This window comes from Acanthisitta chloris, unplaced genomic scaffold (genome assembly GCF_000695815.1).
Source record: "Acanthisitta chloris isolate BGI_N310 unplaced genomic scaffold, ASM69581v1 scaffold6964, whole genome shotgun sequence".
In the NCBI taxonomy this organism is placed as follows: Eukaryota; Metazoa; Chordata; class Aves; order Passeriformes; family Acanthisittidae; genus Acanthisitta; species Acanthisitta chloris.
The window spans coordinates 144,481-156,308 of NW_008669791.1; the positions used below are offsets into that span (position 1 = coordinate 144,481).

General features: G+C 45.6%; 1 protein-coding gene across 1 annotated transcript in view; it reads right to left on the minus strand.

Annotated features, from left to right (window-relative positions):
- NFATC2 (nuclear factor of activated T-cells, cytoplasmic, calcineurin-dependent 2) overlaps window positions 1–11,828 on the minus strand; it is a gene marked incomplete at its 3' end in the record, with an annotated part of 26,896 nt that overhangs the window by 5,667 nt on the left and 9,401 nt on the right. The window contains exon 3 of the mRNA XM_009073440.1: window positions 9,317–9,457. Within this exon, the coding sequence (XP_009071688.1) occupies window positions 9,317–9,457 (141 nt within the window). The remainder of the gene's footprint in view (window positions 1–9,316; window positions 9,458–11,828) is intronic.

The window sequence follows — 11,828 nt, forward strand, 5'->3', positions numbered from 1 at the left end:
AAATACTAGAAATGCAGCAAATACTTGTCTGATGACAAGGCAGTAAGTACTCAATGGGGGATTCCTTTTCCAGGTGACCTTTGCAAAAAGAAACCATCACAGTGTGTGCGGAGGAACCTCCCCACACTCCAAAAAACACCCCAAAGGATCAGTGTTTATACCACTCTAAGGAAAAAAAGAGGGAAAAGGAAACAAGAAAATATGCCATAAAGTAAGAGAAATACTTGTCTGATGACAAGGCAGTAAGTACTCAATGGGGGATTCCTTTTCCAGGTGACCTTTGCAAAAAGAAACCATCACAGTGTGTGCGGAGGAACCTCCCCACACTCCAAAAAACACCCCAAAGGATCAGTGTTTATACCACTCTAAGGAAAAAAAGAGGGAAAAGGAAACAAGAAAATATGCCATAAAGTAAGAGCTCTAATAGAGACACACATTAGAACTGTCCCAGCAGTACAACACGAAGATGTCCTGACAGCAAGGACAGCCAAGTGGGAATATTCTGCTCCAGGCAGAATGTTTGCATCTTTGTACTGCTAAATTCAAACAGTCTGTGCAGATATGACAGCACTAACTTCACAAAGAAGGTAGAAATCAAACGGGTTTGCTGTTCCAAAATGCATGAACTGAAGTAGAAACAGCCTCTGAGTCATCTGCCATGTTCCAGAGGCCTGTGAGGCACATGCAGCCACATCACAGTGGGTTTGATTTAGTGACCAAGGCACTGAAATTGCACTAAAAGCTAATGAAGCCAACCATAAAAATCAAATGATGTCTAGGCTGAGTCCAAAGTCTGTGGAGATCAAGAGAAAGAACGACAATAAACCCAACCAAACGAGAAATAGATGTAGTTGGGGTACCATTTTAACAGTGATAGATGCTTCTGTTTGGACATATATTCACACCTGTGGCAGCTAAACAGGTTTCTAACAAACCTGCAGCAGCAATCCCCGTTGTGTGGAGCCCTGTTGAACAAAGCACTCTGCAGCACCCCTGACCTTTATGGTTAAATATGATGATGTGGCTCCATCTGTCTCACTGCTTCGCTTTAGCCCGAGACAATATTTGCTTTGCCTTTAACCACTCTGGATGTGCACATTGTGGGGAGCTCTTGGCAGAAGGATGAGGGAGGCTGGGAATCAAATGAAAAATACAACTGCATTCAGAACTCTCTCTCTGCTTTAACCTCTCCTTTTTGCTGGAAATGAAAAGAAAACCTTTGACTGTGCACACTCAGGGAGTTAGTGGAGAGCAGGAAGGATAAACTGAGAAGCCTAAGGATCATCTGCAGGACAATTTGAGGAGATTTTGAACTTGCACCAAACTGTCAACACATTTATCATCTTCAGAATGCACATAAATGCAATTTTTTTTAGGAGGAAATTAAAGTTTGAAGAAAGTCATTAGCAAAAATGGGATTTATTGCAAAGAAGCGCTAAAAATCCTGACCCTGGTGTGACAGCAGAGCACAGCCCCCAGTACAGAACTCCCATCACAGCCTGGGTGCACCGTGGTGAGCCCTTCTCTCCAGTGCCACAACCCAACTGGTGCCTAAGCACCACAGGCACGTCCAGCTCTGAGCAGGAGGTTGTGCTCAACGACCTCCTGAGGATCCTTATGGCTTAACTACCCAGTAATTCTGTCGTGACACTAGTAGGACTGGGCCCCTTCTGCTTGGAAACCGAGAAGATGAAGCCCCAGTTTGACTAATAATTTAATCTAAAGTCTACAAGTCCAGATTACTGTTTATGGCATGTAATTAAACCTGCTTCAATAATGGACAGGTAGGAAAACCACCACCTGTGTGGTGTCTTTCAAATACTGCCTCCACTACAGGGAATTCAATCCATGCCTCTGGAATGAGCAGTAGTTCCACTAAAGATGATAAAATACTTCTGGATTTGGACATTGAGGTCTTAGCAGCCATAGCTGCCTCATCCATTATTTTGACTATTGTGGTTCCCTGTTCATTTAATGGTTTGTCTTCATTGGCAACTCTTTAACACCACAGGTCAGTGAAATGTTCAGGAAACAGAGATTTTTGTGTGGCTTCAGGGCCATGAGCCTGAAACCCTGATGAGAGATCTGATTGAGTCAGCACTCTTTGGAGCAATGAATGAGTAGTTGGAAGAAAGTAATTTTACCCTTTCTAACTCCAACTGCAATCATACCAAAAGTCTTGCTTCAAACTAGGGAAAATCAAAATGTCAGTGTGCATTAGGAGCATTTGGGGTGATTCTCTACAGCCCCTTATAGGGCTTTTTTTAATTAGCCAATTAAAGGTTTTCTGAAGCAGTTACAGCCTTTACACACTATTCACGATCCCTTACTCATGGCTTTGGGGTCAGTAACTAGCAGAGAAACAAACTTCCTGCTTTATTTGAACAAGCATGAGTGATGGACTGATAGGTTCAGGAAATTTTCTTTGCAGTTCTCTCAGCTGAAGACTAAATATACTATTGTTCCGATGCTTTATGGGATTCTGTGCCTGCATCTGATTTTATGCCTGAAAATGTACATTGCCTTGCAGTCAGGCATTGCACAAATGACTTAATGAACAACCTGCTACCTTTCTCCCAGGCAGCAAACCATGCCAGCTCCCCAAAGCCAGGCAGCTCGTGGGACAAGCTGCTCCCACTACACATCTGCAGAGTTCCCTTTGGGCCTGCAATGAATTGTCCCTATTCACTGTGTTTCTTGGAAGGTCTTCCAAAAAAGCACAACAATTATCTCTGTCAGCTTTTATCAGTAGATGACAGACTTCTCTGGAAAACAGACAAGGTTTTTGAGAGGCACCCCAAGAACAAAGCAGAGAGCGATGAATACTTTCCAGCAGAACAGACACCACTCTGGGATGTGGAAACCTTACGGGCAGGGAATGCTTCCTCAGAGCCTCTGCTGCTCTTTACAGGACCAATTCAGCTGGAAAGTTGTTCTGCCCCATGTCACTGCAAGGCTGCTCAGCATCTGCTCCTAAGCAGTTGTCTCCTCCTAAGCTCTTGCTTCAGAATAACTTCCAAACTGTACAGCAAACACAGCACAAATGTATTTAACACGACAAGTCAAACTATTCAGTTCTTTACTGAGCTTCATTTTCATGGATTTCTCCTCCTTTCTGAGGCAAGACTGCCCACTGCAGTTAATGAAGCTCTGTTCATTATAAGAGAGGCCAGTGCCTCATTTCACTGAGGACATAAGTTTGAGTCACCAAGGCCAAAGACACAAGTTAAGGTCTAGGAGGTAAAAGGGCAATGGATTAGTCATCCACCATCCAGCCCAGCCCCAAATCTGACATTTTGCACAGTGAGAACAAGTCTAGAGGAGATTTCTCCCCATCTATTGTTGAGGAATTCAACTCCCATTAAAATACAACATAAATACAGTAGTTGAACAGCGAAGCAGCAGGGACAGTCTCACATTCCAGAGCTCTTCCAAATGATTCCTTCTGCCAATCCATCAGAATAGATCCCTTGTGTTTTTTTTAAGATTATATGTGTTTGTGTGTGTGTGTGTATAAATTATTAAACAAAAGCTTCTCTCAAAATAAAACCACTGGGAACCTCCATGTAATAAAATGAGTCACACCAGGATGCGATGACTAAGTGGGAGAACAGGGAATTCCACTCCCCATGCCAGCTTTCTTCACCATCAGTTTTCTGTCAACAGGTGATGGGAGCTTGTCTCTCTGCCCTCTGTTTGTGCCAAAAAATATCATTATTTTCTTAATATTCTCCCTAAACAATGAAGCTGAATAATCAGGACCAGGCAAACTTCCATGAGGCGCCCCCATAGCAAAGAGTGAGCCAGGGAACCCAGGCCAACAGTGGCTGCTTGTGTTAATAAGGATTTACCAGCTGTAAAATTCCAAAATCTTGTGTCATACGGGGAAACCTTCCAAAACACTGGATTCCACCCTGTCTCGCTGAGCCTCTAACAGCTATGGCAACTCCGTTTCTGCAGCATTTTTCTCTGTGTGAGCCTTAGATTTTTTCCTGTTTTGCAGTGTTTTCCTGGGATCCCCAGTTGGATGGCTGACCATTGCCCCAGGGGATTACAAGAACACCTGGGGCAGGCAGCACATTTCAGCCAGGGGATAAACCTTTGGCTGGAAAGGTTTGCTGGGTTTAGCAGCTATAAGAGCAGGGAACAGCAGAAGGTGCCTCATTTAGCCTGAAAGTCTCTAATTTGCATTGCAAAACCAGCAAACTCTCATCCTCCTGATTCATACTTGGTACTCCTCAGCGTTCACAGATGGTGGGGTTTCCTGAGACGCTTTCTTTAGTGCAGAAAGAACACACAAAACAGCTCAAAGAGAACAAAACTGCCCTGATCCTCCCCCACTTGGGACACCTTCTTGCAGAGAGAACTCCTGAGCAGGCCCTGAGCTCACTTTGCTGCACTGTGAGGCATGAGGAGATTAGCCTGGGAGGTGATCCCCTTCAGCTAATGCAAAAACCAGGTGCACCTCCAGACAGACATCTGTGGTTTGCTCCCCTGCTTCACCCAGCAGGTTCAGGGTGGAGGAGAAATGCATCCAGCTTTACATGCTGGACCACGGCCACAAACTGTGTGGAGCAGGGAACGTGCTCTTTCCAAACTATCAGGAAAACAGCAAGATAACAAGTTCATTTCATATACTTCCTGTAGAACCTCACATACTGCAAACAAATTGAATCATTACAGATGACAGTACCACTCTCAGTTTGGCTAGCTCTAACTATTCCCAGATATTTGTGCTTTTTTTCCTTAGCCTTTCCCATTAAAAACCCCAAACCATAGTTTGGGTTCTTCTCCCCAGATGCTGGGCCTTTATTTCAGGGTAAGTTGCTCTAAACCTACACTTGATGCATGCTCAGCAGTGGATTGATTCTGTGCCTGAGTTATGAGCCTAGGTGGAAGAGAAGTCCTGTTCCTCTCAGTTCTCCATACCTTAAGTTCATCAGTTTAGAAAATCAGTGGGAGCTCAGTGCTTGCATTCAATACTGAGAGCTGCGTATTGGGTCAAATAGCAAACATCTCTTTTGGATGGATCTGGGAAAACAGTGACAGTTTTCTTTAAGAAGCTTTTTGTGTCTTTTTTTAAATCTTTAATTTGCTTGAGAAAATTGCATCATTAACATTGCAGTTCACAGAGCTAATTATTGAAAATAGTTTGCTATTTTCTGCATTCCCCAGGAGTTTTTGGATCATTCATGAAATTGTCAGACTACTAACGAGGATTTAGTTCCCTGTTTGGGGCATGGTACAAAATTTCAGACTTGACACAAGAGAAAAGGAGAACATTGCTGTAGACAGACTTAGAATTTCCTTTTACCTCTCCCACAAAGGACATGACCATCAGCCCTGGCTCCTCACTGTCACCACAACCAGGACCCAAGTCACCTTCTGTTCACATTACACATGGCATAGTGCCATCCCAACATGGATTTTGTAGTGAATTGTCCTGAAGGACTCGTGGGTCTTGGTCCCCACTGCACATGTGGTTTGTTCCTAGGGAATGGAGGCAAATGCCTCTGTTCAGACATGGCATTCTGAGCACTGTGCAGATGGAATCCTCAGCTCACCACTGCCATACTGAACATGAGAGTGCTCATCCTGCCCATGGTGAGCTCTCCTGAAACCAGGAGACACTCAGGTATGTTCAAAAGCACCATTGCCTGAATCTAGAGCTGGATAGATTTATTCTGTCACATGGCCCTGGAAGGGCCTTGGCAGCTGCCTCGGTTCAAAGGGCACAGCAAGCACCACCTCCCCTCCTTCCACTGCCTGGCCCAACGGACAGATTTATGGTGGATCCACTCCAAGGATGGACTCTTTCTGTTTGGGTTGTTCCTCCACCACCCACATTGTCCTAGCGATGATTCATGATGTCCATGTGGCCACCATAAGAGTTTGGCAGAGGAAATCACAGTCCATTTGCACTCTTCTCCTGGAGAAACACGAAACTCCTCTATCACTGACAGCAGAGCAGCAGTAACCAGTACACAAATGGGAGTAAACACAATGCAACCAACAACATCTGACTTGCAAATTATTACATGGCAATTAAAACAAATAAAAAGGGGGAATTCCGAATCTTTTTTTAACTGCACTGTAAGATCTGGGCCCCAACCAAACACTAACACACTTGACCTTCAGCATATTCCAAATCCTTGATAGCTGTAAAACTGCTTTTCAAGCTCTCTCTTTCAGATCAAAATTAAATGAATACAAGCACTTCAAACATTTCTATCAGCACAATCCAATCTAGATGCTTCCCCTGACCCACTTTTATTGAGCTGGGCTCAGCTACGTGTCACTGAGCTCAGATCTTCAAGCTCCTCCAGTTGAACTCTGTGTGTGCTGGGCTGACTGTACCGAATTCGTGACTCCCCTTGGCTCGCAGCAGCTACAGACAACAATCTCCCACCACCTTAGAAAGAGCACAAAACTCTACAGCTTACATGCTGATAAACCTTACCATTAAGAAAATTGATGCTGTTTATGCATCACCATTTCAGACACAAGTACTCTGTCCCCTCAGAGCGCTGAGCTCCAGCCCCTTCACTTCGCTTCCTGCTGCTGTTTCCTGCCCTGAGCCTAAAATGAGAGACTTTCATAGCCTCTCACTGCTGAGCTCAGTGCCACAGCCTGTGGCTTGTGTGATGCAAGGCACTTATGTTCACATTTGGGGAATAGTCTTTATTTTCCAGGTATTTCTAGAGAGAAGTATACATTTGTATTGCCGTGAGACAGACAGAAAAAAGCTGTTCATTGTGTTTCAGCCACAAATATAAATGGTTCTACATCCCTCTGTGATGCTAGGAGTGAGTGAAGAATTGTCTAAAAGATTCAGAGGAAATGGAAATAGGTTTTGAGTGTTCTTCTTGGGGATAAAACCTAATTTACAACTGTGATACTCAACAGCAGTTTCCACAGCTTTGCAAGGCGACTGCTTGTCACCTCCTTGGCATCCACTGCACTGCAGACACTGAGCCACACTGAGGACAGACCCAGGGTTTGGAGTCCAGAAATAATTACCAGGAAAGTACCTCACTGCACAAAGGCACTTGCAGAAAGGTCTCTGGGGAGAAAAAGGTCTCGCTACTCTCAAATACTGGACGCAGAAGCAAGTCAAGGAGTTCTATGGACTATGCCATGCCAAAGCCATTAGAAAGTCACCTACACTCCTCCTCTCACCCTTCTGGTTACCAACAGAGCAAAAACCAGTGGCAAAAGTGGGAAATCCAGTACCACTTGCTAGCACAGACAAGGCTTGTGAGCAGTTAAAATGAAACTCAGAGAAAACCAAGCTTCCCCTGCGAGCTGGCTGCACCTTCCTGCCTGCCAGAGACACAACCCTTTCACAGGCTCCTGGGGCAGCACCTGGAGCAGGACACAGCAGTGATGTGCTGTCCACCCACTGGGATGCTTACTGTGGCTTACTCTGCTTCTGAGCAGCTCCTCAGCTCCCTGAGCAGGGTGCTGTGCAGGACCTGCAGCGAGTGAGAGCTGCCCCAGGCAGGATCCTCCTCCTCCCACCCACAGACATCCCCAGCCACAGCACTGGGCCTCCCAGCTCTCTGCTCCTGCAGCCTAACACGTGTGGCACGGCCAGCAGAGTGATGTTTCAAACTGCCTAGTGTGCCATGTGGCAAGCTGAAAGTCTCAGGTGCACAAGACCTTCATTTATAACACTCATTAACCTCTGACGACCCAAGCACAAAGGGGAATCCTCACTATGGTGCAGTCAGCCAGTCTGATCAGCCCCTGCACAATCTCCACATCCAGCTCAGCTTCTCAACCTCCCTCACCTTAAGATACACCTATTAAACACAGCAATTTTCATTTAAAAGCACTTCAGGGCATCTCTGCATTATGAAACAGTGCATGGACACAGAGAACTCAGCACAGAGCTCCCCAGATAACCCACTGCAAACTGCACAGACTTCTGATTCAGAGCAAGGGTTTGACTCTGGGCCTCCCATCCCCTAATTCCCCTCTTGTCAATCCTTTATCCCAAGTCAAGCAGACTGAGACTGCCTGCAGAGGCCAAGGGCTGCTGGGGGAGGCAGGATATGGAACACCAGCGAGCAAATCCCTGCTCCAGCCTGGGCATGCCGCTGGGATCAGCCATGCCTTTCCCCTACCAGGAGGCAAAAAAAGAACAAAAAACCCTCCACAATTTCCCCAGCAGCGAAGAAAAGCTTTCGATTTAGTGTGGAAAACGTTGTTGTTCGTTTTACTTTCTAACATCTCTTCCAGCCAGAGCCTCCTCTGCTCTCCCACGGAAATAGGGGCAGGGCGTTCCGGGTGTTTCCTCGAAATGGCATTAAGAGCGACCTCCTTGGAGTGTCTCATCTCCTTTAGTCACTGCAGAGCATTTCTGGGACAGGTACTGTTGTGGGCTGCCAAGCATGTTCCCATGCACCTTCACGACTCACTGACATCGGTGGAACAGTGGCAGCACAGTGGGAAGGAATTAATACACATGGGCTTACAAGGAAATACAGTGTGCCAAGAAAGCTGCTCTGACTGCACTGGCTCAGCTGAACCTTCACAGTTCTTCAGAGCCTTTCATACCTGCTGCAGAACAGCCTGGCTGCTGGTAGGGTAGGAGGAACTGGGACCCATAGAGTGGTTTTTTCCCCTACATCACCATATACATTCATTTTTGGCTCCATTCCTACTTTTTGCAAAGGCATTACCCACAGATCACACACATGCTGTTCACTTGGGTGATGCAATCTCTCAAAGCCCTTGCAAGTCACTGGATATATCCCTTGTGCTGCCTCTAATTCAGTTTACTGACAGAAAACTTCAGAGCAACAAGTCTTCTTAATAGCACAAAGCTCACAATAAAAAATACAGAATGTAATGTATTCCACTATTTATTTGTGTGTATTAAAAAATTTTACTTTGATATAAAAATATACATTATGTACATCTTTTCCTCCACACACTTCTGAAAGGAAGAAAATACAATCTTTGCCTGCAGTTCACATCACTAAAGAATGTTCATTTCAGTTGTGATTTCTACAAGAGTGTTCACTAAATGTGAGACTGAATAAGCAGAGATGAACATGTAATACTCTTCTCATCTCTCTGATAACATATCCTGATCCTACTGATTCCCAGTGCATGAATTCTTGTGAACCAATAACACAAATATTTGCTCCCAAGTCTCAATTTACTCACATACTTTTACTTACATGAGCTTGAATGGGATTACTCACTCGAGTAGCGTTAATCATGAGCACAAACCTCAGGATGACATTTGTCACTATGGATTTGCCTTATCCCATCAGGGAAAGCTAGAAAAAAAAAGTTGCCTTACCTGATGTTTTTTCTGTGAACACCACCTTGGACTCTGCTGTGAAATTCTGTCCAGTCAGGATCATCTGCTGTCCTCCATAAACAAAGCAGCTGTCAATGTCTTGTCTTTCAACCATTGGAAGCTCATGAGCAGATCTTTGGGCTGTGGACAAATTGCAAACATGAATGAAACCAACTCTGTTTTACCAGGACTTTCCAAATCTTCCCAGAACTATCCACAGATTGATCTTGTCATCGTTACCATCCACTCGCTGCCAAAGCAGCTTCTCCAGGGCGCTAAATTTAGGTTCGAGAGGGAAAAATAAACTTACTCAAGGCATTTTATTTGGAAACATCAGGAGTTGGCTGCAGCAGTTCAGCTGTGCTGGCCCTACTCCTTGTCCTTGAGAAAGGACAGCTTGGATGAATGAGCTGAAACTTGCCCATGTCTGTTTCCAAGTCGAGGGCCAAATTTTCAAGTGCAGGCACACACTGCAGCCCGAGAGCCCAAAAATTCCACCTGCAGAGAGGATTCCACTGAATAACACTGAATTCCTTCACAGAGGAGAGAAAAATGAAACTCTTCTACACAACCACACTGCCTCCCCCAGAACAGGGCGATGCTGGGCCTGGCACAGGGTGTTTGCCAACAAAAGCACCTGGCCCTGTGCACACAAGGGGAACCACGGAGCTGTTTGAGAGCAGGAGGGGTCACTCCAGGACTGCTGCAGCTTTCTGCAAGCATGTTCTGCAGAAACCTGAACATCTGAGGAGCAGGGCTGTCTCACAGGCTGAGTCAGAGTGTAAAAGGCAGGAAGAGCAAAGCTGAGGTGGGATCCAGATGGGCACAAACATCATCAAGGCTTTCCAAGGTCTTTACTGTTCTTGGCCATGAGTTTGGAGTGTGACTTTGGCAAGTAATTCTCTTTTTCCCCAGCCAGAAAACCAGGATAGCACCACCTCTCCACCTATTTCTCTCTCATACCTTTAAAACAGCTATTTCCATGGTCAAAAAAGCTTTGAAGAATCCCAGTCACCATCCCTGCATCCCATTCCAACTATTTGCTCTCCAGCGGCAGGAGCCGAAGCAAGTGAAGATGTGAGAACTGTTCCCTACAACACAGACAGCTGGAAAATATCATGAGCTTCCCTGTGACCAGACCAGGTGGGCAGCACTTTGGGTCTGGTGAACTGCGAGTTCATGACCTGCACTCAAACTCCTCCAGATTCATCCACCCCAACTGGAAAGGCCTCCAGAGGATGCTGCTCATCTATTTAACAGCTGCCTTGGCTGGGTTTGAACTTTCTCTGACAAAGAGCCTGCTCCAAGGAGACCCTGAGCACTTGTGTCTTCACTGAACACCACAGGCTGCTGAGCCAGAAGGAAGGAAACGCTATCCTGCGTGCTCAGTGCACTCACACACAGGCAGGGCTGGGCTGTCTGACCTGACCTGGCACTGCCTTACTGCTGTGGAGCCTTCAGAGAGCCAAAACCCCCATGGTGATAGCTGCACAAGTGAAGAAAATATTACAAGATTTGGTGGAAAACACAAGCATTAAGCCTTTCACCCATTCTGCAGAAGTGGGGAGCAGCTTCTCCAGCTCAGCTGAACCCTCCTTCCAGTCATGAGACAGAGATTTTGCTCGTGTTAAAAAACACAGATAATTCAATGTTTGTGACTTTCTTGTGCCCTTTGAGAGGTGTTTCTTAAATCTTTTTAAAACAACTTTATGATTCATTGTTCCCTTCAAATATGTAACAACATCTGGGCTAAGATGCTGCCAATTAAGAATATATATTCAGGTTACTTTCACAGAAGCTGATAATTCCTTTCCCAAAATACTCCCATTTTTGATGAGTTCATAATTGGATTCATCACAAAGACAGATCTGTAACCTCAAAGGCTTAAGAGTAAATACAAATCATCAAAAACATGTCTACAATAGACAAGAGAAAACATATTCAAGCATTGCCCTGGACACTTTATTCCTATTCAATCCCCAAATTTCACTTCCAAAGCACTCTAAGCCATCAAAATTCAGGAGTCACCTACATCCCTTTCAGCCATCAGCGTGCTAACAAAGAGCTTTGTGCCTGACATCCCAGAGCTCAGTGGCTCTCAAGGCTTTTTCAGGCTGAGGAAGGACAAATTTTAGCTTGGAAATAACCGTCTGACTCATCTTAATTACATCTGGACCTGGGCGAGTTGGAAATCGCTGCCGAGGACCAAAGCCACGTCCAACTTCCATAGAGCACAGTGTTTGTGTACACTGAGACTTACAGGGAGCCCAGGAGAGGGGTGTGCACCTCCTGCCCCTCTCAGCAGAGCTGCCTGAGGGCTGAGGTGGCCCCAGGGCCAGCAGCAGCCAGGCTGGGGCACAGCCACATCCGGCCACGGTGTGGTCACCTCCAGACCTGCACTAGCCCTGACACAAACGTAGGTATACAAAACCCACGTGTGCTCTAGGTGTGCTGCAGAATAATCCCATTTGGGAGTGTTTCAGTTGAGTTTTGCATCCAGGTATCACACTAA